Here is a 19,664-nt window from a genome sequence, read left to right as displayed (position 1 = left end):
GACGCGTGAAAACAATAAACATGGCAAATTCTAGCTAAATGTGGCCAAAGAAATTAGCCAAAGTAAACAAAAATACTTTAAAACATTCAAAATTTACAATTCTTGACTATGGTCAAAATCTAGTGAATCATGGCCAACGGAAAAACTTGTTTAAACCCTCAAAATATTCATATTTTGACCATATCTGAAAATCAAGCGCAAACTATGCGGCCAACGGGAAAACTTATGTTTAAATCTGAATATTTGTAAGTTTTGATTATGGCAAAAATCCGTTGGTTTACTTATAAGGGGTCATTTATAAACTACGTTACCAATTTAGGGAGAGGGTGGGGGGGGCTAAAAATCTTTAAAAATTCATTTAACGCAATGGTAACGAGGGGGGAAGGGGTCCAAAAAGTATCAAAAATTTGTAATCTATTCGTTACCAATATTTTGGTAACAAAATTAAAACCATAGTGGATCTTTGGGATCGTCCATAAACTATAGTTTATGGACGATCCCTAAGATCCGTCATGGTTTAAATTTTTCTTAAAATCGATGATGTCAGATGGGTTCGCTCCTCCTCCTCGTAATGTGCATGGGCTTACATTGAAAACGTGTCTCAATATTACAGACCTTGCCACAGAATAGTGCGACAAGTTCCGTGCAAAAAGTTGTATGCTATCTGGATGGGGACCTCGGAGCAGATTTTTCAGTCCTGTAACACAAGTCACGTAAAAGAGCCTGGCCAATGTATATTGTGACGTGTGTGTATATATATATATATATACCTACAAAATACGGATGTATAATGTGGGTATTCGCACACCACACGGACGGTGTCACGCTACGTGCTTCCTGCCCGCAGGCACCATGTGACAAAAGGCCTTATGTCCGTCGCGCTCGTGGGACACTCGTGATCGCAATGCGTAATCAAGCTTGCATGGTCGCGCTGTATTATACAGACGTGGCAGATATACCACAGATACGAGCCAAGGCTCCCGATAATCCATTTCACCACGTCGTCGTCGTCGTCCTCCTCCCTCCATCCCACCAACGGCCCTCATTCTCGAGCATGTCTTCAATTTAAAACCACACCAACACAAATAGAACTCGCATCCACAACGCAGAAAGCATTTAACAGTATAAGCAAAAACTAAATTTTCCAAGCACCAGCAAAAAAAAGAGAGACAAATTCCAGATGTCCCTTTGGTGTGGTTTGTGCGTATAATGTCGTATCCCGACAATCCGACTGAAAGTAATTTCACTAATGGAAATCTCCAGATGGGGGAAAATATATTAGAGAATCTGTGAACTGATGTGTCCGGAGTAGACTTTCTCGACAGTCAGTTTATGTTGACTGACAAGAACTGATGAGGCTAGATCATTGGCAGGGTTGCCACAGGCCAGGGAAATCAGGGAAAGTAGAATTAATCAGGGAAAAGTCAGGGATTATTATTAAAAGTACTGGAAAAAATTTCATTTTTAGAATTTATAAGAAAATTCTGGTTTTTTGTGTCTTTTTGTTTGACTCATATACAGTGCCGCTCAATAACTTTTGCCCATCCTACAGCGATTAAACACCTTACAAAAAGTATTGTATTTTGTTTATTATTTAAGTTAAAAAGCTCAAAAAGGTATCTTTTTAAAGCTCTTTTCCTGAGCTTTGACACTATATAAAACAGATATTAAAAAATTACATTGTTAATGTTTAAAAAGTGTTATTGCACAATAAAATTTTTAAATTTTTTTTGGTTTTTTTTAAAGCGATACCGTTTTTTAGGAAATCATCGCATGTGAATCACACTTATATCATTTTAAAACTAGTTTTATCACCTTTAAAACGCATTTCTAAAAAATTTTTTACAATAATTTTTAAGAATAATATGATTATTTGTTTAAAAAATTAGCCATTTTATTCAATTGTTGATAACTCAAAAACGGTTCATTTAAAAAAAAATTTTTAACAACATAAATTGTTCATTTTTACATGTAGAATCAGAAAAAAAATAAACAAAATTTTTTTAAAGAAAAAAATTTGTTAACTTATTTTTTTAAAACAATTTTTTTTGCATTTTTTATATTTTCAAGTTTTAATTGTAAAAATTCGCAACTTTTACTCACTAAAACAAAGAAATAAATTTATTATCATATTTATGTAATTATTTTCAACTAAGCAATTGTTTAAATAACTTTTAATCAGTTTACAAACAATATACTTAATTATATTATCAAAAGTTATTTAAATGATTACTGAGTTAAATATATTGAATATAATTAAATAAATACGATAATAAATTGATTTGTTTGTTGTGGTGAGTAAAATTTGCGAATTTCTAGAATTAAAAACTAAAATTACCTAAAAAAAAATTTTGTATATTTGTTTTCTGATTCTACATGTAAAAATGAAAAAAAAAATTAAAAATTTTTTTTTAAACAAACCGTTTTTGAGTTATTAGCAATTGAAAAAAATGGCTAATTTTTAAAACAAATAATCATATTATTCTTAAAAATTATCGTAAACAATTTTTAAAAAATGCGTTTTACAGGTGATAAAACTATAGGTTTAAAATGATATAAGTGTGATTCACATGCGATGATTTCCTAAAAAACGGTATCGCTTTAAAAAAACTAAAAAAAAATTGAAAAATTTTATGTTGCAATAACATTTTTTTAACATTAACAAATTAATTTTTTTAATTTCTGTTTTATATAGTGTCAAAGCTTAGGAAAAGAGCTTTAAAAAGAGACCTTTTTGAGCTTTTTAACTTAAATAATAAACAAAATACAAAAATTTTTGTAAAGTGTTTAATCGCTGCAGGCATAGGATGGGCAAAAGTTATTGAGCGGCACTGTATGAAATTACCACGAATTCTAAAAAAAGCTTTAAATTTTTTCTATTTATGACAATAATTTATTTTAAATAACTTAATTCTATTTAGGAACATCCATAAAGTAAATACGTATAAATCATTTAATGAAGCATTTTTTTTATAATTTTAATTTCAATTTTCAAAATTTTAACGCAATTCTTTGAAAGAATATTCAACAATCTTTAATAAATATTAAAATTCAATCCAGAAATTCAATTATTTTCAAAAATTAAAAAAAAATTCTCGTCAACATTTCAATTATCTTTATAAATAGCAAACCCCTTCGCCAAAAATTAATTATATTTTTAAATTTTTATAAAATTCAATTATTTTCATGTACATAACAATATGCATCACAATAGGATTCAATTATTTTCGAAATTAATAAAATTCTTCGCAGAAATTCAATTATTTTCAAAAGTACGTAATAAAATTCAATCAAAATCATTGCAAAAGTCAATTATTTTCACAAATTTTAATAAAATTCATTGCAAAAGTCAATTATTTTCACAAGTAGGTAATAAAATTCAATTATTTTCAAAAATTTTAATAAAAATTCATGTCAAAATTCCAATTATTTTAAAAAAAATGTTTCTCAATTCAATAATTTGTATATCTGTTATTTTAATAAAATTTTCCAAAAGAATTCAATTTTTTAAATACAATTTTGACAAAGTTCTACACGAATATTCAATTATTTTCCAAAATAATGAAAATTTCACAGGAATTCAATGATTAAAAATAGAATTTGCATAAATTTTTTCGAAAAAAATCAATTGTTTGAAACTTTTTTATATAATTCTTCGCAATAATTCAATTATTTTTATAAATGATGAAACTTATTTCAGAATTTCAATTATTTGTAATACAATTTTAATCGCGAATTCCTCGAAAAATGTATAATTATTCATAAAATTGTTATTAAAATTCGTCAAAGAATTCAATTATTTAAAAATTTGTTTTGATAAAAGTATGTATAAGAATTCAATTTTAAGAAACATTCAATTATTCAATAAATTATTTATGTTTATATTTAAATAATTGAATTCTCGTAGAATCTTCTAATAAAAGTTGATTTAAAAATTAAATTCAGTTAAAGTTTTAGATAATAATTGAATTTTAGAAAAGTTACTAATAATTGAAATGTTTAGAAATAATTGAATTTTGTAAAGGTTTCAAATTAAAATCTTTGAAAATTTGAATTTTTTATACTTTTAATTAAAAATTCTATAGAACTAATTTTTTTCAAAAAGCTTAATTGAAACTTTTTAAAATTATTTCAAGTTTATATTTTCTAATGTATATTTAATTGAAGAATTTTATAATAATTGAAATTTCACGTAAAATTGAATTGTCAAAAAATGGATTTAATAATTCTCAAAGAAGAACTTTTTCAAAAATTATTAAAAATAATTGATTTAAAGAAGAATTTTATTTAAAAATTGTAGAAAATAATAATTGAATTCAAATGAGGAAAATAATTTTGAAGAAGTTACAGTAACAATATTCTTATATATATTATAATATAAAATAATGATTTTATCACTCAGTCATCTTTAATTATTATAATTTTCTGAATTTTAAAAAGGTTTAAATTTTGAATGTTTTGAAAATCTTAATTCCTATGAAAAAATAATAATGATTAAATATTTATTTTAAAATCAAGTTATTGGTGTTTTTGAATAATTTTACAATAGAAGAAATTCGTAAATAAATCTAATAAAACAATTTTTTTGAGTATCTTATCATTTTTAGAGTGAATCAGAATATTATTTAGGGTCAGGGAAAGAGTCAAAATTTTGTCTGGAAATCAGGGAAAAGTCAGGTAGAAACAAAATTAAATTTTTATGGCAACCCTGATTATCACAGAAAAAACTTGAACTTATTTTTATTGCATCTCAAAATGAGTCTATGTTAAATGAAACAGAACGTGGCACCCTCAGTCTTACTCATTTTTCATTCGTATCAAATTGAGTCAGATTCTTACTTAATTTGAGATCGAGTTTTTTTCAGATTATCATGATAAATTCTAATTTTTTATGCATATAAAATTGAGTCAGATTCTTATTTAATTTGAGATCGAATTTTTTTTTAGATTATCATGATAAAAAATTAGTCCTCAAATGTTGATATGGCAACAAAATGCAAGGATGGAACAAAAGAATTATAGAGAATTGAAGAAAACAAAAAAAAAGTACAAAAAATACGTGTGGGGTCATTTCGAATATAAAAAGGGTGGAAAATGGATGAAAAAACACAATAGGGGGAATACAACTGGCACACCTATGTCATTAGGTCGATGACTTGAATGCGATCGCCATCATTTCGCGGTGGAGGGTTGAATTATAAGGGCCGACCCTGCGAGGGGTATGTCAGAAATGGGGGCTTTTATAGGTTAAACGCAGTATGCGGGATCAAAAACGGTTTTTGCATGAGGGGAACACGAGGGTTCATTTTCATATCGTTATATTTCATTACCTTTTTTTTCATACCAGCGTCACTAACTCGCGCCTTCAACCCCTCTATTTCCCATTGAACGCGATGCGGGAATCCAATCGTCACTCCGAATATAAAAAGGGGTCAAAAGAGATGTATGTGGTCTGCCGCCACTCACAACTCTCTACAATAATTTCTTGTGGCAAACTTCGCGAGACTTTAATATTTTTGAAAATTAAAAGAATGAGGATAAGGGTTTGGTTCACGACAATCGACACAAGGTGTTAATGAACGAAATCTTCACGTATCAGAAGATAATTTTACCTATAGTTTTAATTAAATGAGCAGTTGCGATAAAATTGATAGATGATATGGAGAAGATTGAGCGAACTTACTAAATGATGATCATTGAATATAGCAGCGCAAATTTTCTCCTATAAATGATATTCCTAGTGATGGGAACAAAGAGACAATAAAACAAAAATAATTAAAAAGTAAATATTTAATTAACGTGTGAATTTGAAAGGCCTATCTCAAAATTTTTTCAATTCTTTTATTGCATTCGTTTGTCCACGATCAGTCCACCTTGGTCCATCAAAAATTTTTATTTGTCCACCTTTCGTTAACAAGAAAAATAAGAAAAACGTCTTTTTGAAGTTGAGAACCTCTAAAACTTTAAAAAACGCTAAGTTAACTGTTCCACCTATACTAATCGTTTGTCCAGGGTAAGTCCACGTTTGTCCAACAAACAATTCCCTTCTGTTATCATATTCACTAAAAAAAAATTTTCTCAACCCTTAACAATTTTTTAAGTCAATTCCACCTATTTGCAATTTTCAAGGTTGGACAATTAATTTCAAAAGTTGGACAATCAAAAACTGACCCTTAACAATTTTTTAAGTCAATTTTTTTTAGACAATCAACGTCCCAGAAATCTTGAATCAAATAGTTTACACTTTTTTTCAATTTCCAAGGTTGGACAATTATTTTTAATGATTTTCAAAAGTTAGACAATCCAAAACTGACCCTTAACTATTTTTTAAGTCAATTTTTCAGACAGTTAACGTCTAGAAATCTTAAATCAAACCGATTCCACTTTTTTGCAAGTTTCAAGATTGAACAATCATTTTTAATAGTTGGACAATCAAAAACAAACCCTTAGCAATTTTTAAGACAACTTTTTAGACAGTCTACGTCTTGGTAAAGTTAAATCAATCAATTTCCGCTTTTTTTGCAAGTTTCAAGGTTGGACAAATATTTTTTATGGTTGGACAATCAATTTCAAAAGATGCACAATCAAAATCTGACCTTTAACAATTTTTTAAGTCAATTTTTAGGACAGTAAACGTCAAGGAAATCTTAAATTAAACTGATTCCACTTTTTTGCAAGTTTTAAGGTTGGACAATTATGTTTAATAGTTGGACAATCGATTTCAAAAGATGGACAATCAAAAACAAACCTTAACAATCTTTTAGACAGTCTACTTTAAGGAAAGATTAAATCAATCAGATGACACTCTTTTGCAAGCTACAAGGTTGGACAATCATTTTTATTGACTGGACAATCAATTTGAAGAGTTGAACAATCAGTTTGAAAAGTTGGGAAATCAAAATCAGACCCTTAACCTTTGTGGAAGTCAATTTTTTAGACAGTTTACGTTAAGCAAATCTTAAATTTGCTTAAACAGATTTCACTTTTTTGCAAATTTTAAGATTGGACGTTCATTTTTAATGATTGGACAATTAATTTCAAGAGTTGGACAATCAAAAACAAACCCTTAACAATTTTCAATACAATTTTTTTAGACAGTCTACGTCAAGGAAATCTTAAATCAAACAGATTCCACTTTTTTGTAATTTTCAAGGTTCGACAATTATTTTTAATGGTTAGACAATTAATTTCAAAAGTTGGACAATCAAAACTAGACTCTTAACAAATTTTTAAGGCATTTTCTTGGACAGTCTACGTCACGGAATATTTAAATCAATCAGATTCCACTTTTTAGCAAGTTTCAAATTAAACAATTATTTTTTACGGTTGGACAACTGATTTCATCAGTTGAACAATCAATTTAAAGAGTTGGACAATCATTCTTAATGTCTGGACAATCAATTGTAAAAGCTGGACAGTCAAAAACAGATACACAACAATTTTTTAAGTCAATTTTTTAAATTAATCATATTCCACTTTTTTGCAAGTTTCAAGCTTGGCCAATTATTTTTAATATTTCGACAATTAATTTAAAAAGTTGGGTAATCAAAACAGATTCTTAACAATTTTTGAGTCAATTTTTTAGACAGTGTTGTTCTTATAGAACATGTTAAACATTAAAAAAATTTGCAAAAAGCGATCTGAACTTGAATTATTTAAATTGATTGTCCAACTATTAATAAGGATTGTCTAACCCTTAAAATTTCAAAAAACTAGATTCTGTAATACCTAAATTTTTCTAGACATTTACTGTTAAAAAAGTGGACTACAATAATCTTAACGTCCGTTGTTCATATTCCAACCTTTTCAGAGAATTGTCCAACAATTAAAAATGATTTTACAACTTTGAAGCTTGTAAAAAGTGGATTCTGTTTGACTAAAACTTTCCTAAACGTTCACTGTTAAAAAATTGTCTTAAAAATTGTTAAGTGTTTGTTTTTGATTGTCCAACTTTTGAAATTGATTGTCCAACCATTAAAAATAATTGTCTAACCTTGAAAAATGCAAAAAAGTGGAATCTGTTTTATTTAAGATTTCTGGGACGTTGACTGTAAAAAAATTGACTTAAAAAATAGTTAAGGGTCAGTTTTTGATTGGCCAACTTTTGAAAATCATTAAAAATAATTGTCCAACCTTGAAAATTTGCATAAAAGTGGAATCTGTTGGATTTAAGATTTCTGGGATGTTGACTGTCTAAAAATTTTAGTGAATATGATAACAGAAGGGAATTGTTTGTTGGACAAACGTGGACTAACTATGGACAAACGATTAGTGTAGGTGGAACAGGTAAATTAGCGTTTTTTTAAATTTTAGTGGTCTCCAACTTCAAAAAGACGTTTCTTTTATTTTTCTTGTTAACGAAAGGTGGACAAATAAACATTTTTGTTGGACAAACGAATGCAATAAAAAAATTGAAAAAATTTTGAGATGGGGCTCTTAACTTCACACAGCTCAAATACACGCGTTATTTTCCGTTTACAGAAAGAGATCTCGCTGATCTCTTCGGTGTACGAAGACACGGTTCTCTCTGATGGGAATTTTCACGTAATCGTCATCGTAACCATAAGGCCATTCGTCTTTGGTCCGATGACACCCGAATTTATAATTCTTTTTAAGTAGCTTTAGGCTAACACCTAGCGCGATAAATTATGAATTGGGGAAACAATCAGAAAATGAAACATATTTAAAGAAAAGTAAGAAAGCGATTTGGATTGTTACATTCTTTTTCTTTGCTTTCAGATATCAGATGATGTCAACGAGGATGCAGTGAGAAGAGTGTTTGTAGTTTTGGAGAGTATCAATTTTGAGGAAAAAGAAAACTGATGGCAACCGCAACAATGGGTTTGCGACGACGAGTTACCGTGAATAACTCACCCACGCCAATTCAATCATCCGCCTCGACATCCAACAAACGCTCGCGGTCTGAGAACAACAACAGTCCCTCGCAGGGGAATCTTAATTCAATGAGCTCCCGCGATGAGCCGCCGGCGAAAAAGTCACGAGGCACATCGACGGCGAAGAGTGCCGAGGGTGGTGGACACTCGACAAAAAGCCGGGCAATGTCAAAGGGAAAGAATTGCCCGGCAACATCGTCAGCGCTGATGAATCTCGAGAGCGCTAATGTCCATCCAACGACCTCCTGGCCGACCACATCGTCAATGCCGGATCCAGTGTCCTATGCCGGTGTGACGGGCTTGAACGTGACAGGTGGTCAGGCCGGTCTCTGCGCCGGAAACCTCGGTATGCCATCGCCAATTCCATACATGGCAACGTCGATGGCGACCTTTGTCGGGAACGCGACAAATCTCGGCAAGAGCTCATCAGTATCGTACCTTGACATTTCCAACATGACCAGTGGATCGCTCGGCTCAAATGCCGCAGGTGCTCTCAATTCCGGCTACATGAATAACATGAAATCCGTCAACACTACTCCTCACGAGGTGAAAAATTGCACCTACACCAATATGACACCGCCAACGAATTCTAGTGGCCCTTTTAAAAATTCAACTCGCAGCCAAACCGCATTGGTTGTTGAGCAAGTGAATTTGCCGAAAAAATTTCAAAATGACTCAATGTACGAGACTTATCAGCCGTGGGTTATTAAAACTTATGGCGATTTGGCAAAGACTAAGACAATAACGATTAAAAAATATGCGCGTATATTGAGAACATTGCGTGGTGAGGAGGTCAATAGTGCTGAGAATAGCAAATTTCGTTTCTGGGTTAAGAGCAAGGGCTTCCATATCGGCCAACCGGAAGGATACGACGCAAAGCCGGCAGATCGGATTATTGGACGACATGCCGTCACTAGTCCCGGACTTGATCCGCCGCTCTATGTTCCCACGCAGCCGCCTCACAATAAGGTGAGTTTTTACTTTTTTTTTAATATATTAAACAACTGTTTAATTTAAAACAAATATTTTCAATGAATCGTCCATTTTTTAAAACTGATTAATTCCTTCAAACTTCTAGAAAAATTGTCCGCAAAGTGGTGGTAACCCTTTCGTGCCTCCGGGACATTATGTCCCACTTAGAAAAATTTATATTATTTATTATAAAAGTCAACCAATTAATTTGCGGTAAATTTCTTTCTATTCCGAATGTCCGCTGCTACAATTAAAAAAAATTGATAAATTACGTAGTACGATTATAATTATTATAAACAATAGGTAAAATATTTATAAGAAAATAACGAAATCTAATTTTCTGTCCCACTTAGAAAAATTTATGTTATTCTTATAAAAGTCAACCAATTAATTTGCGGTAAATTTCTTTCTATTCCGAATGGCTGCTGCTACAATTAAAAAAATAATAAATTACGTAGTACGATAATAATTATTATAAACAATAGGTGAAATATTTATAAGAAAATAGCGAAATCTAATTTCTCAAAATTTCCTCAAATTCGCTTAAAACTTCTTACTCAGGGGTTTTCGGGATCGATGATTACGAATCTAAAGTCAGATTTTCAAAAATCAAAATGTTGGACATTTTTTTCAAATCTGCTGAAAAATTCGCTTAAAACTTGTTATTCGAAGGTTTTCGGTGTCACCATTTCGAAATTTTTAAATCTGACTTTAGATTCGTAATCAGAGACACCAAAAACCCCCGAGTAACAAGTTTTATGTAAAATTTAAGCAATCTTGAAATTAATGTCCGCCATATTGGATCCGCCATTTTGAATTTTAAAAATTTTGAACATTTGACTTCAGATTCGTAATTAGCGACCCTAAAAACCCCTAAAACTTAGTAGGAATTTTTTCAAGAAGTTTTGGGTAAAACTACCAAAAACTTTCTGTATTTTTACCCAGAAATTCTTTGTGTAAATTACTTCCAAAACATTTTTGGTAAAATTACCACAAAAATTTTTTACAGTGAATTTTCTCGGTGGCACGATAGGATTAAATTCTCCTTTTAAATTCCGATGGGTATACTAATTTCCGTTCGTTGGGATTTCCACTGGAATTCTAACAGACTTCCGATCGGATTTGAATAAAATTCCAATTAAAGTCGGAAATTCCACTGAATTCAAAGGGAAAATATTCTTGTAATTCCGATGGAATCTCAAGAGACAAGGGCACTTTCCTGATAAGCCTTTCAAGTGCGGACTTGAATTTCAGTCAATTTTCAAAATTATTATTCTAAAGGGTTGATTACGTAAATCTAACTTTTGTTTATTTCACATTCAATAGTTTTCGTAGAATTTTCAAATTAAGCCATTTTTTGTAACTATCGTTGATTTCGAAATAAAAGTTGCTGAAAAAAGAGACCTAAAAGTTTAAATAACAATATCTAGCAAAATAATCGAAATTTTTCAAAACAATTTTTTACAACTTTATGTATGTCACCTAGGACTACAAAATGGCAAATTATAAAGAAAATCTGAAATTCAAAGTTAAATTCGCATGTTTATGAATTTATAAAAAATCGCTCAAAAGAAAAAGACTAGATTTTCTATATTTTTAAAATATCAATAATTTTAAAACAGTTTACCTTAAAAGTTCCACAAATAGGCAAATATGAACGTTTTTAAAGCACTCATCTGAAATATAAAGTATTTTCAATTTAATTATTTGGAAAAAATTCAGTATTAAAAAAAATGTAAAATAAAAAAGTGAAGTCAAAACTAATCAATCAGTTTCACAGTATTTAAAAAAAAATTTTTTTCATTAATTTCTTGTGTGACTGTTATATTTGACCTATTTTTGAAAGTTTTTAGTGCACTTGAAACTTGAAAGTTAGGAATAAATGAAGCTTTTTACACCGAATAGAATTTTCCTGATCCAATAAAGAGTCCAATAAAGAATATAGTAAGAATTCTTTTTTAAAATTTGTTATTTTCAAACTTGAAATGTTAAACATTACTATGTTTAACATAATTACTTTTTCGAATATTTTTCGTTTCTTTTTTCATCTTTTTTTGCTATTTAATTTTTTCACCCTATAACGTTGAAAGATAAAAAAATATCTAACAAGCACTATTTCAAATAAAATTTCTTAAAAAATGATGTTTCATTGTATTTTTTTTATCTTTTTAATCAAAATAATAGATTTATTGATTGGAGAGATAAAAAAACATGAAACACGAATTATTGTTGAAAAATAATAGAAAATAATTTTTTAACGTATTCTAAATATTTTACACCAATAAATTTTGTAATGTGTTATAAAAAAGGTAAAAACTTGTTTTCAGTTAGGAAATAAAATTTTTTTTTCAAAATTTGATGGTAAATTACAATAGAAATAAAATATATAATAGAAATTTTATACATAAATCAATTTGTAAAAACGATTTTTTTTTCGGAAACATTACAATTTTTAAATTTACAGCCTACGGGGCATTCAAATATTGAAAAAAATCAAAAAATATTTTGTGATATATTTTAGTAGCTACAATTGATGAATTTTTTAAAGTACCTTAGCATTGTTATTTTTTGCTTTATAGCAATTAAAAGAAAAGAATTTTTTTCTAAACATTTTCAATCTCTGATGCGATTAAACTTGTTGATATTTATTGATAGTTTAAAATAGCATCGATATGTGTGATAAATATTAAATATTTGTTAATCCATCGATAGCGATTAAATCGTGTTGATTTTAAAAAGAATCCACTTATAGGATGATATACTTGATAATGTGGGTTAACGACAGTGCAGAGCATACGGTTAGAGTGTCACTGGAATCCCTCTCTCGACTTGGACAAAGCGATTAGTTCCAAGCGATCGCGTTCGATCCACGGGAAAAGTCGAAGAGTCGTTTCGAAAATAAAAAAAAAGGAAGGGAAAAAAGAGCAGGAAAAAGAGAAGAACGTTTATATAGGGTATTGGAAGCTTTGGGGAATTCTCAAGACGACGTTGTATATCTTGCATTCCCCAGGGGAATCCATATCTCTTTCCTTTTCCGAGGATTCTCTTCCCCCTTCACATCGTCGTCGTTGCCCACAACGATAGCCAACTTCCATATAGTGATGTAAGCCTCAAGAACGAGGCCTCTGAGAATCACTCTGGCCCCTCGTTAATAAACGATCCTACATATCATCAAAGTAATATAAAAAAGTAACTTGAAGATTTCGCAATAATTGGCAAAATTAGTCATTTGGATCGTGATATATAAAGTTTCTATAGTGGTGTACTTCGAAAAACTTGTTAGTTTTTACGAATATTTGGTTTTGAAAACATTTCCTGATGGAAATACAAAAAATATCTTAAGATAGGATGAGGATTGAGTTATCTGTAACTATTAAAATTTCCCAACTTCTGTTATTTACTTATTCTAACTTATTCCTATACTTGATTTCGTACTTTCTACATCTTACTTCACTATATTCATCATAGTCGCCATATTGAATCAGCCATCTTGAATTTTGCAATTCTGAGTTCAGATTTGTGATCCTCGAGTAATTAATATCCAAAAGCTGAATCTGGCATCCACTTATCACCACCCACTTAATTTTGAAATTTAATTTTAAAGTTAGACATTTACTCCAAGGATAACTCAAAACTACCCCAAGGCTCGCTTAATGCTCCGGGCTCAGTTAATGCTCAGGAGTTGTTTGAAGCTAACAACTCTTCTAAGACTTATAAGACTGAACTAAATTATAAGACTCGCTTAAGGCTCAAGAATTGTTTGGAACTAAAAACTCGTCTAAAACTTAAGACATAAGGCTCCTTAAGGCTCAAGGCTTGTCTGAAGCTAAAAACTCGTCTGAGGCTTAAGACTGAAATAAGACTTTTAAGACTCTCTTAAGGCTTAAGACTCATTTTAAGCTCAAATCTTATTTGAAGCTAAAAACTCGTCTAAAACAAAAGACTGAACTTAGAAATAAGTCTCGCTTAAGGCTCATTGCTTATGCTTTAAGCTAAAAACTCGTCTAAGACTCAATACTGTACTAAGACTTTTAAAACTCGCTTAAGACTTAAGGGTCACTTTAGGCTCAAGGCTTATTTAAAACTAAAAATTCGTCTAAGACTTAAGACTGAAGTAAGAGATGATGCACGCTTAAGACTTAAGGCTTACTTAAGGCTGAACTTTTTTTGAAGCTAAAATCACGTCTAAAATAAAACATTCGTCTAAGGCTTTAGACTTGCTTAAGGCTCAAGAGTTGTTTGACCCTGAAAGCTCTTCTAAGATTTAAGATTGTTCTGAAATGTAAAACTAGCTCAAGACTTGTTTGAAGATTAAACTTTGCTTATGACCTTACATTGCTCTAAAACCTGTCTTGAGATTTAGACAAGCCTCAAAGCATTAAAGGCTTTTAAGTCCTACACGAGATTTTAGCTTGAATCAAGTCTTGGCCCATAAGTGTGCTAAGACTCGCTTAAAGCTCAAGCCTTAAGTCTTAGACGCATTTTTAGCTTCAAACAAGTCTTTAGCCTTAAATAAGCCTTGAGCCTTTGTCAAGTCTTGAGTTGTAGACCAATCTTAAGTATTAGATAAGTTTTTATAGCTTCAAACAAGTCCTGAGCTTTAAGCCATCCCTATGTTTTAATTCAGTCTTAAGTCTTAGACGAATTGTTAGCTTCAAACAAGTCATGAGCTTTAAACTGTGCCTTGAGCCTTAGTCAAGTCTGGAGTTGTAGACCAAACTTATGCATTAGACGAGTTTTTAGCTTCAAATAAGTCCTGAACTTTAAGCGAGCATTATGTTTTAGTTTAGTCTTGTCTGAGACGAGTTTTTAGTTTTAAACAAGTCTTGAAACTTAAGCGAGTTTTGAAGGCTTAGTCTTAAGCCTTAGATGAGTTTTTAGCTTCAGACAAGTCTTGAGCCTCAGCCTTAAGTGAGTCTTAAAAGTCTTAGTTCGGTCTTAAGTCTTAGACGAGCCTAACCTTCAAACAAGTCTTGAGCTTTAAGTGAGCCATGAGCCTTAAGCGAGCCTTATGTTTTAGTTTAGTCTTTAGTCTGAGACGTGTTTTTAGCTTCAAACAAGTCCTAAGCTTTAAGCGAGCCTTATGTTTTAATTCAGTCTTAAGTCTTAGACGAATTGTTAGCTTCAAACAAGTCATGAGCTTTAAACTGTGCCTTGAGCCTTAATCAAGTCTTAAGTTGTAGACCAAACTTAAGTATTAGATCAGTTTTTGGCTTCAAACAAGTCCTGAGCTTTAAGCCATCCTTATGTTTTAATTCAGTCTTAAGTCTTAGACGAATTGTTAGCTTCAAACAAGTCATGAGCTTTAACTGAGCCTTGAGCCTTGAGGGAGCTTTGAATTATTATATGCCTTGAGGTAGCCAACATTTTTTTACGCTGCGGTTACTTTTTTTTAGACTCTTGTCCACAGGTTTTTGGTTTGACCAAAAATCCCCCATTTCTTACTACACAAATACCATTGCATTCACTTCCTATATCCAATTTCCCACATTCCGCCTGTTTCAGAAAAGTAAGGAATTGAAGGTGGTAATTGGAATGCAGAAAATGAGATATGAGAAGTGAGGTGTGAAAGGGAGGAAACGGGAAATAGAAGGGTTAATGTAGTCTGTCGATTAAGGGATCCCTACAAAAACGAACCCCAAGAGAGACCAATTCTTGATGTGATATAATTTCTCATATCTCATTTCCCACACTTCTTTTTCTACTTCCAATATTCCACATCCCACTTCTTACATTAGTCAAGTCAAGTTGATACCATTTTTTCAAAAAATTAAGAGAAGCAGACGCAAAGTTCCTACATCTTAGCGTTTCGTAGCCTGACAATAAAATTGGGATTTACAGTTTTTCTGTAGATAGCAAGTTAAGACAAATAAACGAATCAAAAGTGTTGCGAAGCAATGTTTTGATTCGTTTTCTGTCTCAATTTGATATTCTTAGAAAAACTGTGTTAACAATAAAAATAACTAAATAATTGGGAGGACTTTCGTCTATCGAATGTATAAAATAATTTTGAACTTGCATAACGGTAAAGAAGCCATCGCGAGGATAACGATCTTGCTGGCGGACTTCATTATCAATAATCGCATTTCACGCATCTCAGAGATTGGTGAGGAGGGTCGAGAGAGAGAGTGAGAGAGAGAGAAAGAGAGATGAGTAGAGTAACTCACGGAGAAGCTAGATAGCAGACTGGCACTCGTGAATTAATCAAGTTGGCGCGAGGCTAGAGGAGTAATCGAGTAACTACGTGAAATCTCGTGTAGCTCCCGACGGAAGAGAGCTCATGGCAAGGATAAGGTGTCTGCTTAATTACGTCTAATTATACGCATATAGCCACTGAGGAAAGAAACAGTTGCGGGACACTTCGATCAACACACACACATCACATTCACCATTCTATGCATATGTATATGGGTAGGCATTACGTAGCTCGTGGCAACGTTCACCGCAGTTATATACGACGACTAAAACCTTAACATGTTTGTCGGTCCGTTTGCCACGATTCGCTCCCTCGTTAAGCCGCAACTCGACATGCACAACGACGTTGTATCATCACTTTCAAAAGTTTACGGATATTTCGGTTTTTACCTCATTTTCCAAACTCGACAATATATCCGAAAAAATTTTCTTACCGAAATTCGGTATTTATAAACTTTTTTTTACTGTTCCCCTACTCTTTTAGGGATATTCATGCGAATTTTAACTTTTGAATTTTTCCTTCCGAACATCAGTAAATAGTAGTGGGTTAGTATTTGCATCTCTCCCGAATCTCCTATGATTGACATTCCATTTATTCATATTCAGAGAGGACTGACACCTTGACACTTATCTAAACTAACCCAAGAAGGATTCGAGACATTTATGGATGTTGTAACATAATCGAAATTTACACGGAGAAACTTTTAATACCACTAATTCTTAAAACTGGTGAGACATTTTAGTATGTTAGGTTAGATTCAAGGGAAAAACGACATAGGTTATAGAAATTGCTATTGAGACTATCAAAAACACTCATTCAGTATATATTTTACAGTTCTTCATAAGGAAACTAACGAAAATTAGTATGTTGTTTTAGAAAGAAAATAATAATTTTTGCAAAGTTGGGAAAGCCATGAATTAAAAAGAAACACAACAAATTAATTGTCTATAGATACTCATAGAGACGATAGTGATACTTGGATCTGATGGTAGATGGCATTAGTGTATGTCACTGTAACTGTAGGTAAATATATATTTAACACGACGTAAGAACCTAACCTATATTATTAACGCACACACGCACACGCAAGTAAAGACACGACGATTGGTCACGGAAACCGAAAGATCGCACGATTCGTTAGAAGTACACAGCTGAATCGTCCTTATATATTAAACGAGTGGAAAAATATGTACCTTCGAGAGAGAGCATTTTTTTTAAATAACTTTCTAATCAAATTATGTAAATAAGTAAAAGTCGTGAAAAAAATTATGTTATATTGAGGAACAGTTCTTGAATTTAATTTGGCATGAGGAGACATTCACGTTTATTAATAAAAGGTTTTTTCTTTCATACACGTGTGAATTTCAATTTCTTCTTCTTTAGAATTTCAACTTCGAAAACATTAGGGTTAGTTCGCGACGTCAGGTGATGGACTCGGTGATGCTCGGGTGAAATCGGTTAAGTCCGCCCGCAGTCCTTCCAAAATTGGTATGTTACGTTAGAATGTCTCTTATATATTCTATCTATATGTGTAAAAAAGGTTAGAATTACCGTATTATTTCACAAACAAAAAATGGCATCTTATTCTTTTCTAAAGAAAAATAAGACTATTTCTAATGCAGATAGTAATTTTTGTACACCGAAGGTTGCTTAATATATAACGAACTTATCATATTTTCGTATTAATGTTGAAATTATTAGCACAACGCACGAAAAATCCTCACATTCTAACGTACTTTTAGAATAAACATAACCAAATATATTTAATATTATAAGAAAAAGTTTCTCCGTGTACGGACGTTTATTTGTAATCAAGTGAACTGATCAGGGTTGCCACAAAAATTTAATTTTGTTTTTCCCTGACTTTTCCCTGATTGACAGACAAAAATTTTGACTTTTTCTCTGACCCTAAAAAATATTCTGGTTCATTCTAAAAATGATAAGAACTAAGATTTTCGAAACTTCTACTTCAAAACTTTTGAAATTTAATAACTTATAATAATAATTAAAGGTGACCGAGTGATAAAATCATTATTTTATATTATAATATAAGAACATTGTTTCTGTAATTTATTTCTTCAAAATTATTTTCATTTCTTTCAACTTAATTATTATTTTCTACAATTTTTAAATAAAAAAACCGCTGCCAAGTTAAAAGATGAATTAATTGTGTTCATTTCATGAACACTTTGCTTCCTCAAAAAGATTTTTTTCGATTAATTTAGTTTTTTTTTATTACATAAATTTTTATTACAATAAACACTTCTGCTTTAACAAGATTATTTTTACTATAAATTTTCAATATGTTTTCCAAAATTTTTGCTTCTAAAATAACAATAATTTCGTATTTATGATTGAATTTGGCAAAAAATAGATAAATGAAAGCGATTTTTAAAGTTCTACAAGTCTTATTTTACAAAAGTTTAATATCTCCTGCTAATATGAACGAAAAATGTTCAATATGGGCTCAAATTTAAATTATTCGAAAATTCTTTAATTAGTTCCATAGAATTTTTAATTAAAAGTATGAAAAATTCAGATTTTCAAAGACTTTATTTTGAAACCTTTACAAAATTCAATTATTTCTAAAAATTTCAATTATTATAGTAACTTCTCAAAAATTCAACTATTATTATCTAAAACTGTAACTGAAATTAATTTTTAAAATCTATTTTTTCGAGGAATTCGATTAAAATTATATTAAAAATAATTGAAATTCTGCAATGAGTTTTATTACTTATTTATCAAAATAATTAAATTATTGCGAAGAATTTTATAAAAAGATTTCATAAAATTGATTTTGTATAAAAATATTTATGCAAATTTTATTTATAATAATTGAATTCCTGTGAAATTTTTATTATATTAGAAAATAATTGAATATTCGTGTAGAACTTTGTCAGAATTCTTTTTAAATAATTAAATTCTTTTGGAAAATTTTTATAAAATAATAGATATACAAATTATTGAATTAAGAAAAATTTTTGAAAGTAATTGGAATTTTGCAATGAAATTTATTAAAAAATTTTGAAAGTAATTGAATTTTATTACTTTTGAAAATAATTGAATTCTTGTGATGACTATTGTTATTTGTGGAAATAATTGTCTTCCTTTGAATAATTTTATTATTTATGAAAATTATTAAGTCCCTGAAAAGAATTTTAAAATTCATGGGAATAATTGAGTTTTTGCAAAGAATTTAATGCCAGATTTTAAAACATTTGATTTTTTCGAAAAAATTTATGAAAATTCTATTTCAAATAATTAAATTCCTCTGAAATTTTTTTGAAAATAAGTGAATGCAAATAATTGATTTTTGCAATGAATTTCATTAAAATTCCTGAAAATATATTTGAATTTTGTCGAAGAATTTTGTGTTATTCATTTATAAAAAAAATATTGAAATGTTGACTGCAATTTAAAAAAAAATATTTGAAATAATTTCTGCGAATAATTTTATTAATTTTGTAAATAATTGAATTTTTCTGATGAAAATTGTTTTTTTTTAAATAATTGAAATTTTGCAATGAATTTTATTTAAATTTTTAAATGTAATTGAATTTCTGCAAAGAATTTTGCTATTGATAAAGATAATTGAAATG

The 19,664-nt window shown here is 30.2% G+C and overlaps 1 protein-coding gene across 2 annotated transcripts in view; it reads left to right on the top strand.

The window, feature by feature from the left end:
• Nucleotides 1–19,664, top strand: part of LOC122502302 — a 72,268-nt gene that overhangs the window by 10,497 nt on the left and 42,107 nt on the right. For both annotated transcript variants that reach the window (XM_043612280.1, XM_043612281.1), the window contains one exon: nucleotides 8,740–9,863. In XM_043612280.1, the coding sequence (XP_043468215.1) occupies nucleotides 8,823–9,863 (1,041 nt within the window). In that variant the 5' untranslated portion in view covers nucleotides 8,740–8,822. The remainder of the gene's footprint in view (nucleotides 1–8,739; nucleotides 9,864–19,664) is intronic.

Source organism: Leptopilina heterotoma, unplaced genomic scaffold (genome assembly GCF_015476425.1).
Source record: "Leptopilina heterotoma isolate Lh14 unplaced genomic scaffold, ASM1547642v1 Lhet_227, whole genome shotgun sequence".
Classification (NCBI taxonomy): Eukaryota; Metazoa; Arthropoda; class Insecta; order Hymenoptera; family Figitidae; genus Leptopilina; species Leptopilina heterotoma.
Note: the sequence above shows the minus strand (reverse complement) of the source record. Positions and strands in the feature narration are given on the sequence as shown.